Here is a 23,920-nt window from a genome sequence, read left to right as displayed (position 1 = left end):
TTGATTGCTTCATAAAATGATTTTCTGTTACAAACATTTTTATGTTAAATTTAGTAAATATATTTAAATTATTTTTATCATAATTTAATTATACTTAATATTTTATCTAAGCCATCTCTTTAGCCAACTTTTTCAAGTAAAAATAGAAGCCAGTAGAGGCTTTAATTATTCAATTGTGAATATCAATATAGAAAAGATAATATTTCTATAAAATATTATAGAACCCATAAGAATTTACCATCAAAAGAAAAATATCTTGATTTTATCAAAATGGGTGTACTCAATCAATTTTTTAGAAGGAAAAAATCTTCAAAACTAGAGAAGAGCAATAATTCAACAAGTAAGCTTTTGGGGTAAAAGTTCAGTGAAAGGGTTCCATTTCTTAGAAGTATAGTCGTGGTAAATAAGCATTGATGCTTAAAGTAAAATCAAACCAAAGAAAAATGAATTTCAGTGAACACATTAGTCTTGTGCAACTAGGTAGTAAGTACACTCAAAATGTGCATTTAGAACAGTTGACTTGTTATAATAGAATATTTTAAAAGGAATGAACTATATTACAAATTGAGATAGTTTGCAGTAAAAAAATTAATCTTGGAACAGTAGTAGCTTAGAAAAGGTAAGGAATACTTGTTAAAAGTTATACTATGGATTGTTATTCATAATAAAGCTTATTATTTATTATATTAATATTTTTCTAATTGAGGCCAGGCCTTGTGACAATAACTGTGATAGGTGTTTTATGTTCTTATTTAATATTCACCAATATCTTCCAGAAGATACTTGGCATCCCCATTTCACCAGTGAAAAAAACAGAAGTTGCAAGTTGCCCCAAATCAAAACTAGCAAGTGGTAGAACTAACTTTATAAAGTAGGACTGTCTCACTTCAAATAGCCAAATAGGCTTAATGTATAGGTCAAAATTTTCACCATATAAATTACTTGTAGATGGTTTCAGAATAGGGACTATGTGTAAACACACACACACACACACACACACACACACACGCAGAGGCAGACACACTCATTTTCTCTCTTACAGTCATACACCAGGTGCCTAGCACATAAGCCTTTATTATTTTGTTCCAGGGCTTCTTTCCTCTGCCTTACAGGATGTTTCTTGATAAGCCTACCACCCATCCTTCCCCCTTCCACTTTTTGTTAATAGATGTTCAGAACATGCAAACTAAATGGAATATTAGTCTAAGCAAATTACAATTGGAAAGCTAAATCTGCCACAAAACAACAACAAATTACACCCTTCAGCTCCTCTGTACCCACCCCAAGAGCAGACCTAAATGAAAATAATTTTTTTAGAATTTGTAGTTTGGTTTTAGCTGTAAGTCTGCTCCTCTACATTAGCAAAATTTCTAACAGCCTGAAAATAAATTATGAAAGTGACCCCCTAGAGAGATGTAGGAGCCCCTTCTATATCTTTATCCTCCAAGCTCTTAAGAATTGGCTCTATGCAAGCTGTCCCATTTTTCCTCCTTTTTCCTTGTTTGTCATTCTGTTCATTTCTCTCCTTGCATCGGAGAAAAGAACCTATTGACTCAGCAGCCCAGGGCTACAGGCCTTTCCCTCTGGGATCCCTGCTCATTAGCTTCCTATATATGGTTCTCTTCCCTGCTGGCTCTGGGCTATAACCTTTCCTCTTATCCTCTTCAGGGAATGGAGAAAATTTTGCTTATAACCGTGGTCTAAAATGACCCACCGTAATTGCTCAAAAAAATACTCATTCAGGGAAGGAAGTACAAAGGAGTGATGGAAAGACAGACTACCAACTTGTAGGACTAATTGTTGGATTTCATGATTGATATACTGGATTTCTTTACTCTGGAAAATAAATCTCCTAGATCAAGAAGTACATCTTCTCCTTAGAAAGTGCCTGTCAATAATATTTCAGAGAACCTCTGTATGAAATTGGGTTTTCCTACGTGCTTACAACTAGACAGCATTTTTCCTAAAGAGTTTGGAAGTGAGAAAAGAAACAAAAATAGAAGTTCAAGATTTCTTAAAACATTTCAAGGACTAAAATGGTCACTGTAGATATCAGGAGGGAAATCTCAGCACAGAGTTCTCTTCAGCAAAATCTACCACTAGGTTATTTATTTAGAAAAAAGTTTATCTGGTAGCACTGATGCTACTTGGGCAGCCCCAGCCGGAGAGCAAGCTTGGCGTAAAAGATTCCCTGGCACAGATTAAGCATGACAGCTCCACCTACTGGCCACTTTGCCACACTCTGTTATCCTGTGCCTAGCCCAAGTGGCTCTGGCTTTGAGATTGTTTTTATGGTGGGTTTGCTCTCAACCACAGGTAAAAGTGGTAGCTGTCCCTGCTGATAAAGAAATACCCCTTGTTTGAGATGGGCAGATTGCGAAGTCCTCAGGAATTGTTTTTGGCGTTTCTTTATATCAGCATTGTACTAAAATACACTGCCATAAAATATACTTTTTGTATTTGTTATTTGAGAATATTATGGGGGTACAAACATTTTGGTTACATAAATTGCTTTTGTACCATTTGAGTCAAAGTTGTAAGTGTGCCTATCCATAGATAGTGTGCGTTGGACTCATTAGGTGTGAATTTACCCATTCCTTCCTCTCCCCTCCTACCTGCTTGATTTCTGATGAATGTTATTTCTATATGTGCACAAGTGTTGATCAGTTAGTTCCAATTTAATGGTGAGTACATGTGGCATTTGTTTTTCCATTCTTGTGATACTTCATTTAGAAGAATGGTTTCTAGCTCCATCCAGGTTAATAGAAGAGGAATTAGTTCACTATTTTTTTTTATGTCTGAGTAGTACTCCATGGTATACATATATCACATTTTATTAATCCACTCATATATTGATTGGCACTTGGGTTGTTTCCACATCCTTGCAGTTGTGAATTGTGCTGCTATAAACATTCAAGTGCAGGTGTTTTTTTTTTTTTTTTATATAATGTCTTTTTTCCCTTTGATTAAATACCCAGTAGTGAGATTGCTGGATCAAATGGTAGTTCTACTTTTAGTTTTTTGTGGTATGTTTGTACTACTTTCCATAGGAGTTGTACTAGTTGCAGTTCCACCAGCAGTGTATGAATGTTCTTATCTCTCTGCATCCATGCCAACATTTGTTAAAAATGAGATTCTCTGTGAGAATATGGGCCTTGCTTGTGTGGTGAGAATACAAGCATTTCAAATGTGATTTATATTTGTTGTAAAGGTTTTCTTGGTACAAAGGGAACATGTTTCTATATCCTCACTCCCTTTGTCTTTCCAGCTAATGACTTCCTAAAGAGAGGTGGTAAAATCAAAATTATGATATATTCTTCTGATATAACTTAATGCCATATTTTTGTATTAGATAACACATGTGGCCTCAAAGGGAACCAGTTTTAGTTATGAGCAAGAATCTTTCTCTTCCACCCTTAATTTTATTTGCATAAAGGATGTGCTGTCAGGCTCAACCCCAACATTTACAGGGCCCAGGATACCATATGTCTAAATATTTTAAAAGTTGCAAATCAAACTATAAATAAAATCTGTTTTATCCACCTACCTTGACAAATATGTCTTGATAACAACTTGGAAGACTGAGTTTAAATATAAAGTTCTCAATCTCCTCTGAGTTCCATGCCAGAAAATGCTTACGTAGACATAGCCAGTTCCTGGCCCCTAGACCACCTCATCACTCCCCGTAGTATACTGTTAATAGCTTTGTGCTCACACTTGTGGATACCTCAACCCAATTTTCAAGCTCTTCCTATCTTTTGCAAACAGCTGCCCCCATTGACTGTCCCTTTTTGCCTCTAAAGGGTGGACTTGGAGAATAGACCTGCGCGGGCCTGGAAGGGAAATTGGGGCCTTTGGGCAGGAAATTCTTGGATCTCAGACAACAGGAGTATGGTCTGGAGGGGTGAAAAGGAACCACAGTCTCCAGGAAGGCACATCCTCTTGGCTCTGTGGATTCTTTACACTGGAAGAAGTGGAACAGCCACGGAAAAGACAAAGTAGGGTTCTCCACAGTGCGGGTCTCAGGACAGAGGCCCCCTCTTGCTTTAGTCTCGTTGTGGTGTTGAATACCCCTATTTTTGAAACTACTTTTCTCTTCTAAAGCAACTAAGGCCTGTATTCTTACTTGAACACTTCACTACTTGCATGCTCATTCATGAATGTGCCTTAGAGTTTTGGAAATGATATAAAGGTACACACATTGCTGTGTCCCCATGGGGCAAAACAGCCTGAACAGTTGGAGTCATGATGTAAATATGCTGCCCTGGGTACAGAGTGGCCAACAGCACACATTGCCAGGACAGCTGGCTAACCCGAAGGAGCAGGACTAACAGCTATTAGAGGGCAGGATTTGCCTTTGCGTGGAGCAAACTGACAGAAACCTTGGCCTTCTTAGCAGGCTTCAAAAAAAACTATTTGAAAATACGTAGAAAAGTATACATACAGAAAAAAAGTAACCAAGGAACCCAAGATCTTACCAAATAGAACATTAATATTCCTTACAAATACTATAAAATTGGAAATTAAAGTCAGCAACTGTTTTTCCTAAGTTCTAAGACTCTGTACCAGTGCTAAGTGTAAAATGCTTTGATAAATTTGGTTCTCATTGGGGAGACATTTAAAGAAAATAATAATGTTCTAGAACTCCTTAAAATTGAAATTTCAAGACATTTCTCTCCACCATCAAAAACATCCAAAATAGTTGCCGCTACCTAACCGGTTTTTGATCAATTTTATTAACAAAGGTTAACAGAACTGCAGTCATGGGAGATTGCTGAGCTATATATGATTTGCAAAACTCAGAATGTTATAAAGTTCAAGCTAAGTAAAGAGTGTTGAAAAGATTAGCATCAGGTCAGGAAGTTCCAAATATGCACATGAATGGTCTTCCTGATTCTATTAAGAAAAGCTTTAAGGGACCTTATTCCTTCATTGACTTCTCAGAAAAGCAGAGAGAGAAGCAGTTGGTTAGGCCAAGATTTAGGTGTTGATACTCATCTGAGTCATCAGCTATTTCTAGTTGTATATGTATTTGCCCTCCATAAGGGCAAATACACACACACACACACACTCACACACACGCACCCCATCCATGCTCAGGCCAACCTTTCTCAGGGCATTTGCTTACTTGAGTTATAAGTGGCTTAGTCAGTACATGAACTGACTTCCAACTCCAGCCCTAGCTTAACTTTATAATGTAAACAACCTGAAATCAAAGCATAGAGTACACTTCATTCTTAGATTGCACTTCCTCTCTGCCAGAGAGGCTGATTTTAAAATCACCATCTTAATGGCTTTTTTATTGAATACAATTCTAGGATTTTGCCAATAGTATCAGAAAACTGGGTTTTGAAGACAATGTGTTGTGGTAGAAGCACTATTCTAGGTTCTTTTGCAACCATGAGCATATTTAATGTTCATGTTAACACAGTCTGTTTCAGATATGAGAAAATCTAAGGCTCAAAGAGTTTTACTTGCCTGGGATCGCTTAAAGGATAGTGGTTGAGTTGCGATTCAAACCCAGGTCAGGCTAGCTTTACCTCTTATGTTGTTCCTCCCATGCTGTGCTTATCACTTGAATTTAAATTCTACCTTTCCCATTTATCACCTTTGCAACCTGAGAAAGTTTTATATGTCTTTGTGTGTGTGTGTGTGTGTGTGTGTGTATAATCTCCTCATGTGAGTCTTAGTTTTCTTATCAACAAAATAAGCATATGGACATTTCTTAATAGGGCTGTTGTGAGGATTAAATTAGGTAGGTAGGTAGGCAGGTGGGTAGGTGAAGTGGACAGTCAGGGCAGGCAGACACAAAGTAGATTCCTAATCTTTTTTAGTTCCATTTCCTCCCCCTTTCCATAAATATATAAATATCTGAAACTCTGTGTATTGCTCAGGAGGACTATATTTGATTGCCTTCTACTCTGGATTAGATTTTTTTTAAATTGATTCTGTACTGACAATCCGAATAATAATGTGTACAATTAGACCATCATTTTTTTTAACCATATAAAGATGAACTTAGAAGTTGAAATTAATAAGACAAATAACAGAAAGGCACATGAAGGCTTTAATAATTCTGTATTACAACTGGAAAAATAGCCTGCAGACAATTTTTGAATGTTGAGTCAAATGGTCCATGGATTTATAAAGAATCCAACAGCATTCTTTGGTATGTAGCCAAAGTGGTAATCAAAGGCAAACTAATTCAATGCTTTGAAAAACAACCAACAAAATAGAATGGGAAATAAGTCAATTAGAAAAGAAAATGGCAACATTAGGGATGAAACATAAACATAATTAGTTTTAACTAGACAATCATAGCTAGACTTGAATAAAATCTTAACTAGTAGGAATGAATGAAAGGTTTTATATATACTTATAAAATAGAGAGAAAGGATTATATACAATTTATGCAAGTTAAAAGGTAAAATAAGTCCCAAAGAGACTTCTTATTTCCACCGTAAGATAGATAAACCACTTCAGAGAACTTTATAGCCATCTGTTCTTAGTGCCTATGACAGCTTAAAGATCTTCTTTCTTAGAGCAAACAATTCGTTGGCAGAAACTGGCAAAATGTATACATATACACGTATATACATATTTCCTTCCACATATACATATATCTAAAGTTACCATTGCTGGCAGAACTGGTCTCTGATGCAGCTGATGCCCCCCAAATGAGTAGTCTTTTCTAGTTCATGCTTTCAACTATATGGCTTATCAGGTGCTGAGCATCATAGTCAACAGGAATGCTTGTGGCAACATGGTGAAGTTTGTTTTGTGCTGTATATGCTGCCTGTGGTCACTTCCTTCGGAAAATTGCATGCGAACACCTAGGCATTTGACTGCCAGCTTCTTTGCAACATGGGTCCTCATGGAATCATTGAGTAGTGCTATCACAAGAGCGCTTTCCAAGGTCTTTGCTGCTGCTTGTGGTGCAGCTGGTGGCACAGGTACTGATCCTGTCCAGAAGACCAGGATGTATCCTATTCCTTAGTGTATAACCTTAACGTTAGAGTTGCTTTCATGGGCCTTCCTTCATTTGGATGTGGAGCTTAGGGCTGCTCTGGCCCCATTACCTACTAGCTTTTGGTTTCCTCAGTTTTGATTTCCACTTGTTTCTCTACAATGATTTTCTGTGTAACATTAGTAACTTTCAGTTCTGTGATCCTGATAAACTTTTCATATGCATATGTGGTTTCAATAAGCCTAGACCTTGAAATGCAGGCTGTAAAAATTTTCAGACTGGTGTGAAGTTATGTACAAAATTAAAAGTCTATAAATGAAAAATAAAGCATAAATGCCCTAAATGGCAAATATATCATAAATGATGAATTGATTCCTATATACCATTGCACCATACCCCTCCCCCCCAGTGAAGGACACAAAACAAACAAATTGAGGAAAAAGTAACTATGTTCTCAACAGCTTAATCTGTTTTCATGTATTTCCTCCAATACTAGAAAAAAATTAATCATATGTGTAAGGTTTTTGGATAGGTCGGCGCCAGAGAAAGAAAGACGAGCAGAGTTGAAAGGGGTAAGCAACAAGGCTTTATTGGGACACTCCCGGGCAAGGTTCACAGGCCCCAAAAGAGAGACCCTGGAAGTCGCAACGCCCAAAAGTCTGAGTGGGTTTATATGTTTTTAGGGATGGGGGTAGAGGTTTCTTTGGCAGGAAGATTTATGGTGGAGAGAACAAGGAATTGTCCCTTGCAGTTTTAGGGCGGGTATTGAGAAATAGGAGGGACCGGTGGTATGTGTGGACTCCAGGAACCGAGACTCTTATCAGGGTAACCATCCAGGTGTGGTTGTCCTTTAACTTAGCTGGGCCTTGCAGGCATTGTCCTTGGCAGGTCTCGTGGGCTGCTTCTTTTTCCATTAGGGAGAGGAGGGGTGCCCGCCACCAGCCTTACAATATGGTTTCACTCAGGCAAATGTGACAATTTAAAAAAAACTTACATATCTATGATAGGCAGTGTAATGGGCCTACAAAGATGTCTACGAATCCGTAGAACCAGTGAATATGTTAGGTTACAGATGGAATTAAGGTTGCTAATTAGTTGCCCTTAAAATGGGGAGATTGGCCAACACAGTGGCTCACATCTGTAGTCCTAGCACTCTGGGAGGCCAAGCCGGGAGGATTGCTTGAGCCCAGGAGTTCGAGACCAGCCTGAGCAAGAGCGAGACCCTGTCTCTACAAAAGAAATAGAAAAATTAGCCGGTTATGATGATGTGCACCTGTAGTCCCAGCCACTTGGGAGGCTGAGGCAGGAGGATCACTTGAGCCTAGGAATTTGAAGTTGCAGTGAGCTATGATGACACCATTATACTCTAGCCCAGGCAAAAGTGCACTCTAGCCCAGCAAGATTCTGTCTCCAAAAAAGAAAAACAAAAAAGGGAGAGATTATCCTGGATTATCCAGATGGACCCAATATATTTACAAGAGACCTTAAAAGTGGAAGAGAGAAGTAGAAGAATCAGTGTCAGAGTGATATAATGTATGATAGACTTGACCTGGCATTGCTGGCTTTAAAGATGGAAGGAGGCCAGAAACCAGGGAATGTGGGCAACCTCTAGAAGCTAGAAAAGGGGGGAAAAGAATTCTACCCAAAGCCTTCAGAAAGGACCACGTACCATCCAAATTGTAGCAAACTTCCCACTAGGGAAGCTTGCCCCATCTGAACTACTAACACATATAACCTTTTTCCCAGTCTCTTGTCTTGCAAACTTCCATGCATTCCAGACTTCTTGCGTCCTGGACAACTTCTTTCTTCATCCATTAGTTCACAAACTCAAACACCAGCCTTTGTCTGTCTCTCTTTGTCTATATAGGCAAGCATCCAGAGAAAGTAGAGGAAGATTACTCTTTAAACTGACTTCTATCTTTAAAAAATGACCCTTGTTTCTTTCCTTGTGTCCTTCATCATTTGATGCCCATATGCATGAGCTGTGCTAACTCTTAAAGCCTTTGGTTCCATATCCCTCTGGTGGCCAAAGATAAAATCTTCCTTAAAGATAAAATCGTGCCGTTCCCTTCACTGTTCGAGAGCTGGAGCAGGTCTTCGAGGGCCTTACAGATTTTTCTTCTAGCCAGGGGTCAGCAAACTGTGGCCCACAGGCCAAATCCAGCCTATCATCTGTTTTTTTTAAATAAAGTTTTATTAGAAGTATGTCACACTCATTCATTGACCTATTGAGCATGGCTAGTTTTGCACTGCAGTGTCACAGTGGAATAATTGTGACAGTCTTTATATACCATAAAGCCTAAAATATTTACTGTCTGGTCCTTTACCAGAAATGTTTGCCAGCCTCTGTTCTACACCATACACTTGCACACTTTGCTGCCACCAATTTTTTTGTGTGTGAGTGGTAGTTTAGTTAACAGTGATTTTAGACCTGGACAACTAATATCTTGATATAAATAGTGAGAGGTAGAGAAAGAGAGAGAGAGTATCTGTCTACCAGTAAATCTATAATCTGGATATGCTAACAGGGAGATTTTCTATAAGATGCAGTTTCTGTACAGAATGTTCACCTGGCTGCCCAAGATGACTTGTCCTCATTAAGAGGATAATTATGTAAGATGCAGTTCTTTTTGTATTATTTCAGAGTACCAGCATAGTGGAGTCAGGTGGATTTCTGCATATGTCTGGTATACAATTCTTGGGAGATGATGAGGATAATTATCATATCAATAATAACAATAATAGTGATCATTTGTTAAGTACTTCCTATGTGAAGTGCTTTAACTTGGTTCTTTGGAAAGAACTAAGTTAACACTATTGAAGAAATTGTCACAGATTTGCATAAACAATTACTAATAGCAAGCAATGGCTGTACTTACAAAGAATTATGATGCATGTAACATAAATGTGATTATGATTACTCATTAATCCTTTCTCCACAGGGAGGGGTAAACCCTTCCAGCAGGGGAGGTGTCCCTGTGAGTGAGGTCTTCATCTGGATCCCTGAATTCTTTCCTTCCATCCCCCATTTCTGCCCCCAGTCTCTGTTTCTTGGGCCATCCATGGAGCCTTGCCTGTTTGCTGTCTGGGCACCCTGGCCACCTTTGCATTGTTTCAGAGCCCAAGCATTACATACAGAGCAAGACTTTCCTCCCTCACTGTAAAAAGTCAGCCACTGCTGAATCTTCGGTGCAGCGGTCTCTTTGGTGCACCTGTGGGCTGCACTCCCTCTTGCCCAGCCAGGCTTCTCTCATGCTGCCTGTGCTGAGGGACAGGCATTAGGCCTTGAAGTCCAGTAGTGAACTCCTCAGTTGCCCGGCCACAAGTCAAGATCACCCTCACAGACTCACAGAGATCCTGCACATAGTTGCCCTGGCTGTGCTGACCTGTTACCCAATTATACTTCATGGGCAATGCTAGTCACAGCCTGAATTTATGATCTGACAGACTCCCACTGACTGCCTTGACCACACATTTTCCTAGTCTGACATTGTCCAGGAGAGTGTTCGTTATGACCTCTACTCAGGACCTGGAGGAAACGATTTTGAGGAGAGGAAGACTTTCTTCTTGAAAACAACAAGAGGACATAACAATCCTCAATATTAGGTTATTAAGTATAGAATGCCCAATTGCCTTAAGTACAAATTTTGACAGTTGATATCTCTGACATATCGCTTTGACACTTCTTGTTTTATTTTTATGGTGAAGGTACATCCTCAGTCTTTCAAATGCATGTTTTGGCTTGTGATTATCTTTCAAAAAAATTTTTAGAGCAATTTTTGTGAAACCATGGATAAGTAAAAAGTTCGTGTTATTTTCAAATATGAGTTCCATCATGGAACCAGTACAGCACAGAAAGCTTGAAATATCAACATAGTGTTTGGGAAAGATGTGGTTAATGAATGCATAGAATGTTGATGGTTTAAGAAGTTCTGTTCTGCTGACTTCAGTCTTGAAAGTGAGCCAGGTAGGTGACCTGAGACCAAGGTGGATAATGATGAGCTGAAAGCTGTAGTGGAAGTGAATCCATCTCAACCTATGCTTAAATTAGCAGCCAGGTTTGACATTATTATTCCAACAATATTGGACTATTTGAAGCAAATGGGCAAGGTAAAGAAGCTGGGTAGATGGGTTCTGCTTGAAGTAAATGAGCTTCAGAAGAGAAATCATCTCAAAACTTGCCTTTCTTTGCAGTCACAACATAAAGGTGAACCATTTCTACACCATATTGTTACATGTGATGAAAAATGGATTCTTTTTCACAGTCGCAAGCATTCAGCACAATGCTTGGAGAAAGATGAAGCACTGAAACACAGACCAAAACCGAATATTCACCAAAAAAAGATAATGGTGTCTGTTTGGTGGTCCAGCACTGGTTATATCCACTAAAGCTTCATGAAACCTGGTCAATTGATTACAGCAAATTTGTATTGCAACGATTTGGATGAAATGATAAGGATGGTTATGATTAAGCAGCCGAGATTGGTCAATAGAGGCAGGCCAGTCCTCTTGCAAGACAACACTTGACCATATGTCACACAGACAACACTGCTCAAACTACAGAAGCTGGACTTGGAAACTCTCTGTCATCCACCATATTCACCAGACCTTGCACCAACTAACACTTCTTTCAGGCCTTGGACTGCTTCTTGCAAGGAAAAATATTCAATTTTAAACAAGCTATGTAAAATGCTTTTTGAGATTTCATCACTCTCCAGGCTTCTTCCCTGCTGGCATAAACAAGCTACTGTTAAGATGGCAAACCTATGTCAATAGTTTAGGCACATACTCTGATTAATTGTACTGCTCCTTATTTGCGATATAATAAACTACACTTTTGATTCCAAATCAGACATTTCATATTTAATGACCTAAATATGACCTTAAAATCTAACTTAGCATCTAACACAAACATCTAACCTTAGTATCTAACCTTAGCATCTAACACAAAAGCACCCGGATTCATAAAGAAAACCCTAGTAGATTTAAGCAAAGTGACAACCAACAGCATCATAATTGCTAGGACTTCAACGCTTGATTGACAGAACTGGATAGATCATGCAAGCAGAAAATAAATAAAGAAATACTGGACTTAAATGGTACTCTAGAACAAATGGACCTAACAGACATTTACAGAACATTTTACCTAAAAACTACTGAATATATGTTCTTCTCATCAGCACATGAAACATTCTCTGTCTAAGATTGATCATATTTTAGGCCACAAATCATGTCTCAAAAAATTAAAAACAAATTGAAATTCATACCATGATGTACCTTTTCAGATCATAGTAGAATATAACTAGAAATCAACTCCAAGAGAAATGTAATTTTACACACAGTCAAGGAAATTAAACAACTTGCTGCTGAACAATTACTGGATCAGTGATGAAATTAAGATTGAAATGAAAAGATTCCTCAAACTGAATGACAGATAGAATTCAGCTGTGAATCCATCTGGGGACACAAGCTATCAAAATATTTTGGATTCAGCAAAAGCAGCCTTAGGGGGAAAATTCATAGCCTTAAATATGTACAACAAAAAGACAGAATGGTCATAAAATAACAATCTAATGACACGTTTCAAGGAACTAGAGAAGGAAGAACAAACCACATCCAAAGCCAGCAGAAGAAAAGGAATAACTAAGGTCAGAGCAGAAGTAAATGAATTTGAAAACAAGAAAATAATACAAAAGATCAATGAAACAAAAAGTTTGTTATTTGAAAAGATAAACACATTAATAGACCTCTTGTTAGATTAACCAGGAATAGAAGAGAAAGGACCCTAATAAGCTCAATTAGAAATGAAAAAGGAGATATTACAACTGATACCACAGAAATACAAAATATCATCTGTGAATACTGTGAAAATTTCTATGCACATCAACTCGAAAATGTAGAGGAAATGGACAAATTTCTGCAATCACACAATCTCCAAAGATGCAATTCGGAAGAAATAGAACTCCTGAACAGACCAATAATGAGCAACAAGATTGAAGCTGCAATAAAAAATGTTCCAACAAAAAACAACCTTGGACCAGATGGATTCACAGCCAAATTCTGTCAGACCTACAAAGAAGAGTTGATACCCATACTGCAGAAATTATTCCATAACATTGAGAAGGAGGGAATCCTCTCCAACTCATTCTATGAAGCCAGTATCACCTTGATACCAAAGCCAGGAAAGGACACAACAAAAAGGAAAACACAGACCAATATCCCTTCTGAATATAGATGCAACAATCCTCAGTGAAATACTAGCAAACCGTATTCAACAGCACATCAAAAAAACAATACACCATAACCAAGTAGTCTTCCTCCCAGGGATGCAAGAATGGTTCAACATACATAAATTGATCAATGTGATTGACCACATAAACAGAAGCAAAAACAAAGACCATATGTTATCTCAATAGATGCAGAAAAAATATTCACCAAAATTCAGCACCCTTTCATAATAAAAACCCCCAACAATCTAGGCATAGAAGGAACATATCTCAAACTTATAAAAGATAGACATATATATATATATATATATATATGATAAACCTACAACTAACATCATTCTGAATGGGGAAAAGCTAAAAGCATTCCCACTAAGAACTGGAACAAGGCAAGGATGCCCATTGTTACCACTACTATTCAATGTAGTGCTAGAAGTCCCAGCCAGAGCAATCAGGCAAGAGAAAGAAATAAAGGGTATCCAAATCGGGAAAGAGGAGGTCAAACTATCACTTTTGTCTCCAGTATGATCTTATATCTAGAAAACCCCAAAGATTCCACCAAAAGACTCCTGAAATTGATAAGTAAATTCAGCAAAGTCTCAGGTTACAAAATCAAGGTACACAAATCAGTGCATTCCTATACACCAATAACAGTCAACCTGAGAGTCAAATCAAAGTCTCAATACAATGCACAATAGCTACAAAGTAAATAAAATACCTAGGAATATACTTAATAAAGGAGGTGAAAGATCTCTACTGAGGGCACTATGGTATACTGAGGAAAGAAATCGCAGATGATACAAACAAATGGAAAAACATATCATGCTCGTGGATCAGTAGAATCAACATTGTTAAAATGTCCATTCCTCCTAAAGTGATTTACGAATTCAATGCAATCCCCATCAAAATACCAACATCATATTTCACAGATCTAGAAAAAAATAATTCTACACTATGTTTGGAACCAGAAAAGAGATACCAAAGCAATCTTAAGCAAAAGGAGCAAATCTAGAAGCATCACACTACCAGCTTTCAAACTACACTATGAGACTACGGTAACCAAAACAGCATGGTATTGGCCCAAAATTAGAAACATAGATCAATGGAACAGAACAAAGAACCCAGATACAAAGCCATTCTCATATTTCTATCTGATCTTTAACAAAGCAGACAACAATATACACTGGGGGAAAGAATCCATATTCAATAAGTGGTGCTGGGAAGACTGTATAGCCACATGCAAAAGAATGAAACAAGATCCATATCTCTCACCACTCACAAAAGTTAATTCAAGATGGATAAAAGATTTAAGTTTAAGGCATGAAACCATAAGAATACTAAACAAAAATATTAGAAAAACTATTCTAGATATCAGCCTAGGCAAAGAATTTATGAAGAAGACCCCAATGGCAATCACAGCAACATCAAAAATGAATGAGACCTGATTAAATTGAAAAGTTTTTGCACAGCCAAGGAAATAATCAGCAGAGCTAACAGACAACCTACAGAGTGGGAGAATATATTCACAAGCTATACATCCAATAAAGGGTTAATAACCAGAATCTACAAAGAGCTCAAGCAAATCAGCAAGAAAAAAATCAGACAACTCCATCAAAAAGTGGACAAAAGACATAAACAGAAGCTTGTCAAAAGAAGATAGACAATGGCCAGTAAACATATCAAAAAATGGTCAACGTCACTAATCATTAGGAAAATGCAAATTAAAGCCACATGAAATATCACCTTATCCCTGTTAGAATGGCTTTTATTAAAAAGTTCAAAAATAATACAGGCTGGTATGGATGCAGAGAGAAAGAAACACTTCTACACTGTTGGTGGGACTGCAAATTATTAATAGTCCAACCTCTATGGAAAACAGTATGGAGATACCCCAAAGAACTAAAGGTAGAACTACCATTTGATCCAGCAATCCTACTACTGGATATTTACCCAAATAAAAAGAAGTCATTTTATCAAAAAGACACCTGCACTTTTGAATATTTATTGCAGCACAATTCACAATTGCAAAGATGCAGAATCAACCCAAGCGCCTATCAATTCATGAGTGGGTCAACAAAATGTGGTATATGTACACCATGGAATACTACTCAGCCATGAAGAAGGATGACTTAAGGCCTTTTGCAACAATTTGGGTGGAACTGGAGATCATTATCCTAAATGAAGTTATCTAAAGAATGGAAGAACAAACACCCCATGTACTCACTATTCAATTGGAACTAATCAATGAGCACATTTGTATATACAGAGAAGTAAAACTCAATGGAAATCAAGCACGTGGTAGGGGGTAAGAGGGGATGGGTGAAAACCTATCTAACAGGTATAATGAACACTATCTGGGTGACAGGCACACTTATAACCGTGACTCAAGCATTATAAAAGTGATCCATGTAACCAAAAATATTTGTACCCCCTTTTTTACTTTTTTAAATAAAAAAAGAAAGAAAAAGAAAATAACAGACTTGTTTTCTCTATGGTCTGCTCTAGTTTCTACTACAGAAAATTCCTTATTTACTTATCTGGCTGACAGAATTTTAATTCTTGAATACATTGAAGGCCATATGATTTCTAACACCAGAGCTTTTTAAATCCCTTAATTTGTATTTCTTCCTTCATGTGTGGATCTCCCAATCTCTCGAGATCTCTCTCTCTCCTCTCTGTCTCTTCCTCTCCCCGCTTCTCTCCCCCTGCACACACACACAATTGCTCAAATTCCAAAACTAAGGGTCAGATTATCTGATCTCAAATTGAACACCACCATATTTACCATATGATATTAAACAAATAAACTCATTGTTTTCAATACCTTTAAGATGAAATCTAAACTCTCTACCTTGCCAAATTCATAAGGTTTGTTTTGTTTTGTTTTGTTTGTGAGACTGAAATGAGGAAGTAAATACATTCATTTGGTAAATATTTATTCAGCCTTTAATGTGTATCAGGCACTATAGTAGGTTCTGGGATACCTTTACAAAGAGGACAGATGAAGTCCCTACCCCATGGCACTGACATTATTATGGTTGGGGAGACAGATACTAGATGATGAAACAAAGTAAGTACTGCAGGTTGTGGTAGGCGCTTCTACAGAAGGCAGCATGATGCAGTGATTGAGAGCGACAGGGAAGTTGATACTTAAGACAGGGCTGCCAGAAAAAGCCTCTTCAAGGAAGCAATACTGAGAACGTGACACTTGAGGTCTATTTGAGAGAAAGCCTACCATATACTAAACTACAAGTGCACTTTATAAGTGGTCAGATGTCATGTCAATGAATAGTAGCCCCCGATCCTCTGTGTAAGAGGGGAAATTACAAAACAATAAGTTTTTCCAATTTCTGAAGCTATAACTTTACTGTCTATACTTTCTTATGAGCTTCTCTTTTTTAATCCAAATCTCCACTTCTGTTTCTGATTTGTACTGGCCTAACCTAGATACTTGTCATCCGTCCCCTGTCTGTGGTGCTGTCTTCCTTCTGCCCACTCTCAGTCTTCCCTGCCATTGTTTGGATCCTTCCCTCCTGCTGCTTTGACCTGCTGCTCATGCCATAAACTTGTGCAGTTGATTTCCATTTCTAAGACTGTAACCCTAGGCTTCTAAAATCTTTCTTAGGCGTCCCTGTTTTTCTGCTAACCTACCTATCCTTTGTAATATAAGCAACTTCTGCTACTCACCTCCATGAAGAGGAATATTTCCAAATTGATCTCACTGGACCTGGCTGGCATAGTGCCCAGCATGTAGTAAGCTTTCAATAAATATTTATCGAATAAATGAGTGAATTAACTGATTTCCATAATCTTACCCAGTGTATCTGTAGGATTAAGGTGGTTTTTCTCTTATGATTTTATGTATATTTGTTCCTCACAAGTAAAATGCTTATAAAAACCTTTACCTTCAGCTATATAGGATATTAAAATCTTATCTCTTCACAGGATTTTTTTTTATTTTATTTTAAATCTACTCTCTCTATTTGCTGTTCAATGAAACTTTGTCATTGATCCTGGAAACACCTAGAGGCATTCATTCAAGTGCCTCTGAGATTCTTTTGTACGTTGTCCAGCGCAGTGCGTAATAATGAGCACACGGCATTTAGTATGTAAAAGGATTTTTGCTGATGATAGTAACACTGAGATTTTTAGTTATTTTGGTTTTGATTTTCAGCATCCTGAATAATCAAATGTGTTTGTTCAAATTAATTAGAAACTTTCTAAGAAATATCTTTGTATTAAGGAAGCTGAGTTTTCAGAGTTAAGTAGCAACTACAGGCAATGTTCCTTTTGAAGAAAATTTTCAGGTATGTCCCGAATTTGGTTTTGGCCCCTTTGTGTGATGTTATTGATCACCAATGGCAGTAATAATTCAGTTGCAACTTTTACAGATTTGCCAACTTGTTTCAGGATCTGGATCTTAAGTGTTAAGTATTCATTTAAAATAAATAAAAATCTTATTGTGTTATGTCAGAAATAACTTATAAATGACCCTTCAGCTTTGAGCATTCTCTCTTTATAGTTCTAAAATATTTAAATAATGCTAAAAGTGGATAAAGAATCCCTTTGTGTTCTTTTATTGTTTAAATTATATTCTTTAATTCAAGAAATCCTACATAATTACACTGTGATTTTTATTTACACAAGGATCTGACCCATGTGATCAGGAACACCTTCAAAACTTTAGTATTTATGATATTTGTTGCCCAGTGGGATATAAAGTAATGGTCACACTTTCAAACAAACATACTAATGGTTACATATTCAGAGGCTCCTGGTCCCTTTCAAAGGAGTCACCTAAGAAGGCTACACTTTTGTTCCAGTAATGTTGCCATGGCTCAATATTGTTGTGGAATGCCTCTTTTTAAATGGCCACTGAAATTCTAAGAAATAATAAAGAGTAAAATGTCATATTATTTTAAATATCCTTTAAATTGTGGCAGAGATGAATTTTATTTTGGTGAGCAGCCAGAGATCATCCCAGGACCAAGGGCAGTGAATAAAATTTGAAGTGTTGTTTGAAGCCACAGTTGGGTGTAAAACAAATTGGGCTTTCTTGAGTGATGCATAAACTAGCTCTTGAAATTGATGGTCAAAGAGGAATTCCAGAACCCTGGACCTTAGAATAAATGTATAAGCTCCCAAGGTAGCCACTATAAAGACAGTACTTGTCTAGATGGGGGGAAAAAATGTGTGTATGTTTATAAAATAAGACCAGTTGTATTACTTTATAGACATACCTTATAGATGTAAAAAGTACTCCTATCCTGGAACTCTTTATAAACAAACTTAAATGTAGGTAGAATTTCTGTCTCATCCCTTCTAAGCCTGTTAAGAAATCTGAATTTCTGATAATGACTTACTACTTTTTAAAAAGTAATGTTTACCATTTAAAAAGTAATGCTTTGCAGTTTCACTTCACCTTTTTCTGATTAGCTTTGTTACCTCCACCATTCAGTTTTTATTTTAGGGTATCCATTTTTGTTTACCCTGAGACTCTCAAAATGTGTTTTCTCACTATAAAATTATCATCAAGCTATTGAACTAAGGTAGAAAATAACACCTAAGCTGAAGGTTATTAATTGTTCCATGATTGTTTTAAGCTTTGTTTGTTTGTTTGTTTGCATTCAGATGCCTTTCTTTTTCACGTGGGACCCTACTATCTTAGCAAATAAGAATATCAAATTACAAGAGAAGAACATCAAATTAAAAATTTTGTAAAAATAAATAATCTCAATTCTGGAGCTTCTATTATATTTTTTGTTTTTACTAATAAAAGCTCTAAAGATAGAGTTCAGCCAAACTGCTAGACCATGCTTCTGACCTGTAGAGCTCCAGGTGGACTCATCGGCCAAGAATGAGGGGTGGGTCTGATGTGTTCTGCTTGGTTGAAGCCTTTCCAAATTTATTTCACCACAGCCATCTTCATCCAGGTCAGTCAGGCTCCTGTGTCTTCATTGCTGAGTTGAAATAATAAAAGGTAAAATGGAACACGGAAGGCAGAGAAAATTGTTATCCTTCTGCAAAGACGCTAAGACAGCTAAATTGTGAAATAATTTAAACTGTTCAAATTCGACAAGTTTGATTGCAAAATTATGTGACCGATGTAATCAGAGATCAAAATGGCCCCTAGTTTACAGTTTTAAAAAGTCATAGAGTGGCGTTCTTACCACAGACTAATAGAATATTATTTTATCCTGCCTGATAGTAACTATTGCACAAATGACTGTTGTTTTGCAGTTTGGTGATTTAAATGCTGTGTCTCCTGGAAATCTGGATAAAGGTAAGATTTGAAAATAATGTACATCTTAAGGACTTTCTTGACTGAGAAATTCTCATAGAGGAAAATATAGCGTATGTCTCCAGCACTCTGATTTTGTGAAAGTGGCATACAAATCCTAGCTAAATATGACAGTAGTGTCTTTTGGAATCCTTCATTATTTCTCCATGTTTCTTCATCCTTATGCCTTCTTTATGTGAGGTATATTAAATGCAGAGACTTGAGTTTAAATGCAGTTGTAAACTCTTTTAGCCCAAAGTTCATTGCAGGTAACAAGAAATTATTTCTAACCATGGCCCAGACTCCTAAAGAGAAGTGATAAAATTGGGCCATTTTTCTTCAAGGCCCACTAGGCAAGAAAGGATTCCTTAGCCCACCTACCTCACCGTGTCACAGTTTTCAGTGGAAAAAGAACTCAGAGATGGCAATGAAATTTAATGTAAAAACAAGATCATTAGTGCTATAGATGAAGAAACTAACATATATACTTCTGCAATTTTAATACCAACATTGCCACTCTAATATATAGTATAATATGATAGCATGATATTTATTCCTGAAGAAACATGTAATCAACAAAACCACAAAATAAAAAGAACAAGGAGAGTTTGAGAGGAGATGGGGTCAAGATAGAGCACACAAATCCTACCCAACTTTATAAGCAGAGCATAAACAAAAATAATTCTGATAAAAATACCAGTACAGGTTTGAAAAACATGTAAATTTTCTAGTAAACAATCACTGCAGTAAAGAGAGCTCTTTCTTTAAAAAGGTGGGCTGGGGATATATTGATGTTTTAAGGAATCGCTATGATTATTGACTTCTGGAGACAGGGACAAAATGCATAAAGACTGGAGATAACGATACAATTAGCCCTTCCAGGCCAGAGTGGGGAGAGAGAAAGGACTTGGGGAGTCTGCAGAGAGGTACAGTGCTATTCTCCAGAGCATGCTGTACTGACATACTCAGCTTCTGTCGTCTTGGTGGTAGAAAACATTAATATACTGGCCAATGTCATGTACAAATCAACATCATTCCCATGTTAAACTCCTGTCAGTCTCTATTTAACAACTGTGCATGCCTTAATTCCCATTTTAATAACACGCATAGTAGCAAAGCCCAGAAATTAGAAAATTATAGCTGAAAAATATTGTTGCTACAAATATATATTTTATAGGATTAACCAAATAACCCTCAGAAAAATAAATCAGTGGTGATACTAATCTGTAATTTTAGAGCAAGAAAGGTGGCAATGGAAACTCATGCGACAGAGATGATGTGCTGACACGAAAGCCTCCTAACCCAGATTTGGGGATTTCATACCCGATTGCCCAGAGGTGCAGTAGGAATGTGGCTACTCGGCCAAAGACTGAATCCCAGCTTGGCTTCTTCTTAATGTGCAGAACCAAAGTCCTTGATAAACTCCGGTAGCCCCTAATTTTAGTTTTTCTGTACCAAATTACCCTAACCTCAAGTAGATTCCTAGGAAATGTTGTTGAGTCTTTAGAGAAGCATAAAATGTCTACAGAATTATATTTTTTCATAGGAACTGGAAAAGGGGCCTGCTTGTATGGATTGCTTTCTAGGCTATCCAGAGGAACCATATCACCCAGAGATGGTAGACCTAAGTAAAACTGACCTGGAACATTTACATTTTTTGTTTTGTTTTATTTTTATAAACATAACCCCGTCAGTACCAATGGAACATTTAAGGACTCTCCCCACTCTCTCTCTACTCCCCTACCTGCTTGATGATTTTTTTTCTTTCAGTGCTGCCTCTTTTATTATTTTGACACCTATTTCTCAGGCACAAAGAAGTTAGTGGAGAGAGAGCTGTGAAGCAGTGAGATTTGTCCTTACCTTCTTGACGTGGCTTTGCTGGTCCCGTTCACCCCCAGACCTGATGTGTCTTGAGGCATAGTCAAACTGGCATACTCAGGGCCTAAAGATGGAATGTGAAATCACATTCAGTTTTCACAAAATAAAAATTTTTCCACCTGATGAAAAAAGTAACATTGGCTCTATATAAAAATTTCAAAGAATACAGAGAATTAAAAACTATAGAAAGTGAAACTTCATAGTCACAACCGTTGAGAGACTACCACCATTAGGAGTTTGTGTGAAGATCTTCCAGACATTTTGGTTTATGTATAAATACATGTAAAAACAAAATAAAAAGTATCATACATACATGTTTCAGTTATACCCTCTTGAAGAAGCAGATGTCTACCAAAGGTATCCCTGTCCCGTAGTCCCCCAGTCCTCCAAATATGCTTATTCTGACAAACTCTATTATCATCAAGCTCATTTTCCAGAAGCAAAAAGCTAACTGAATAAAGTAGATAGGCCACGATATCTCTGTACCTCCATCTAAGGGCACCTCTTTGTTTTATTGCTTAATAATGCATTATAAACATTATTTCTAGCATGTTAATCTCAACCTCTTTAATCACACATACCGTTTCTCAGACTTGGTGACTGCACACTGCACAACCGTATGTGGAGGTCCTTTTATTCCCCATCACTTTTCTCTGGAACTTTCCTCTTTACCCCAATTGATAATCAGAGAAGGAAAGTCAAAGGACCAATTTATATAAAGAGCTGCATTAGCAGAGATTTCTGCTGTGGGTGTCCTCAAACAGTGGTAAAACTAGACACAACACTGCTTAGAAAGAGTCCAACTTAATCTGACCGTAGAGATACTTATTCTACACTCATTATATGTGATATGCCATAGAATAGGCATATAATACCAGCTATTAACACTATCAGTATTGCCAGGAATGGAAATTTATTTCACATTTTTAATCTGATACTACTGCTTCACTCTTCTTAATTTTTTATAATAATTAAGAATTTATTTAATACTGTGCTCATCTACAACATTGATGTGTGCCAAAAAGTCCATATAGCAGCTCCTGCTCATACATGCAATAGTTACATTATGAATCAACGTAGGTCTCACCTACATTAACACCAGCACAGATGAAATTTATATTTAATACAGATTTTTGGAGGAAACTGAAAACTTTGTTAGCATTTTCAGCTCAGTACATTCCCCAGAAGCCAGCATAGACCACTTTATGATGACACAAATTATGCCACTATTTAATATAGATGGTTTAGGAAATTCCAAAGATCTTCTTAAAAGAGCTATTAAAGTATCGATCACAGATTGTCAAAAATAAATTATCTTTGCTATGTTTGAAAGGCTTATAGGTACATCAATACAGCATTGATACGAGTAAAATCCGATGAAAAGAAAACCTACAAGCTTTGTCCCCTGGGAGGAGCTAAGAAGTTGCTTTCTTAATGTACTGTATAAAAGTGTTTCTGAAGCATGTGTTGATTGCTATTTTCCAATTTGTCTTCTGGTAATGGTCTTGGTATTATTTGTTTGTGCAGATGAAGGCAGTGAAGTGGAAAGTGAAATGGATGAAGAACTGGATGACTCTTCAGAGCCTCAAGCCAAAAGAGAGAAAACAGAGCTGAGCCAGGCATTTCCAGTGGGCTGCATGCAGCCTGTTCTCGAGAGTGGCGTGCAACCAAGCCTCCTGAATCCAATTCACAGCGAGCACATCGTCACAAGTACTCAGACTATCCGACAGTGCAGCGCTACAGGAAATACCTACACTGCAGTCTAAAGAATATTAAAGCGTATTTTTCCAGCTTACAGTAACCCTGTTGATATTGGGCTTAAGTTGAAAATTTATAAGCCTGAAGGTCGACTGTTGTCAAATTCTATCTGTGCTGAACATTACTTTTTTGGAGTTGTGAAATGGAATGGGTGTGTATGTATTTTGCCAGGTCTTTTTTTTTTTTTTTTAACATAAACATTATTTGCCTCTTAATAAGTTTTTTCCCCCCTTAGTTGCAGGTGTCAAGAAGGATTTTTACAACACTTAATGTCAATGTTTTTGTTTTCTTATAATTAAAAAGTAATTTACATTTTTTGTAGCTTAAAATATTTTATTGTTGATTGTTAGTCTTGGTGTATGATTTCATGTGTAAGTTTTTTAATTAGATGCACTTCTGTGAAATATCAAAAGAAATGAATTTCTTTGATTTACACTGGAGGCATGCCCATTTGGCAGCAGATGCATCAAATTTGCTTTTGAAAGGTGCTTTTCATTGGACAGAACCATAAGACACTATTTTGATAACATTTTGGAGTATGGAGAGAGAATACAGAGCATTTTTATTCTAGTGCTAGAGGGTTGGGAAGGCCATCTATTTTTCTCTGTAGAAAAATTGAGCTGTACATTTATCGGTTCAGAGTAAATGACAGAATTACAAGAGATTATGCTAATATGTACATAATTTGTGTACATAATTATTAAACCATGTTAACAATGCAAGCTTCCGTTAAACATTGAATTTTAACTATTATTTGCATACCAATTCCTCTGTTTAAAGACTACTGATTCTGTATCTGGGACCACTGCACAG

The 23,920-nt window shown here is 37.1% G+C and overlaps 1 protein-coding gene across 1 annotated transcript in view; it reads left to right on the top strand.

Annotated features, from left to right (window-relative positions):
* The window catches only part of RFX3 (regulatory factor X3), a 284,384-nt gene extending 261,075 nt beyond the window's left edge, over positions 1–23,309 (top strand). The window contains exons 16-17 of the mRNA XM_069474175.1: positions 19,432–19,474; positions 22,877–23,309. Coding sequence (XP_069330276.1) covers positions 19,432–19,474; positions 22,877–23,115 — 282 coding nt within the window. The 3' untranslated portion in view covers positions 23,116–23,309. The remainder of the gene's footprint in view (positions 1–19,431; positions 19,475–22,876) is intronic.
* The last annotated feature ends 611 nt before the right edge of the window (positions 23,310–23,920 follow it).

Source organism: Eulemur rufifrons, chromosome 7 (genome assembly GCF_041146395.1).
Source record: "Eulemur rufifrons isolate Redbay chromosome 7, OSU_ERuf_1, whole genome shotgun sequence".
In the NCBI taxonomy this organism is placed as follows: Eukaryota; Metazoa; Chordata; class Mammalia; order Primates; family Lemuridae; genus Eulemur; species Eulemur rufifrons.
This window is presented reverse-complemented; position numbering and strand designations above follow the sequence as displayed.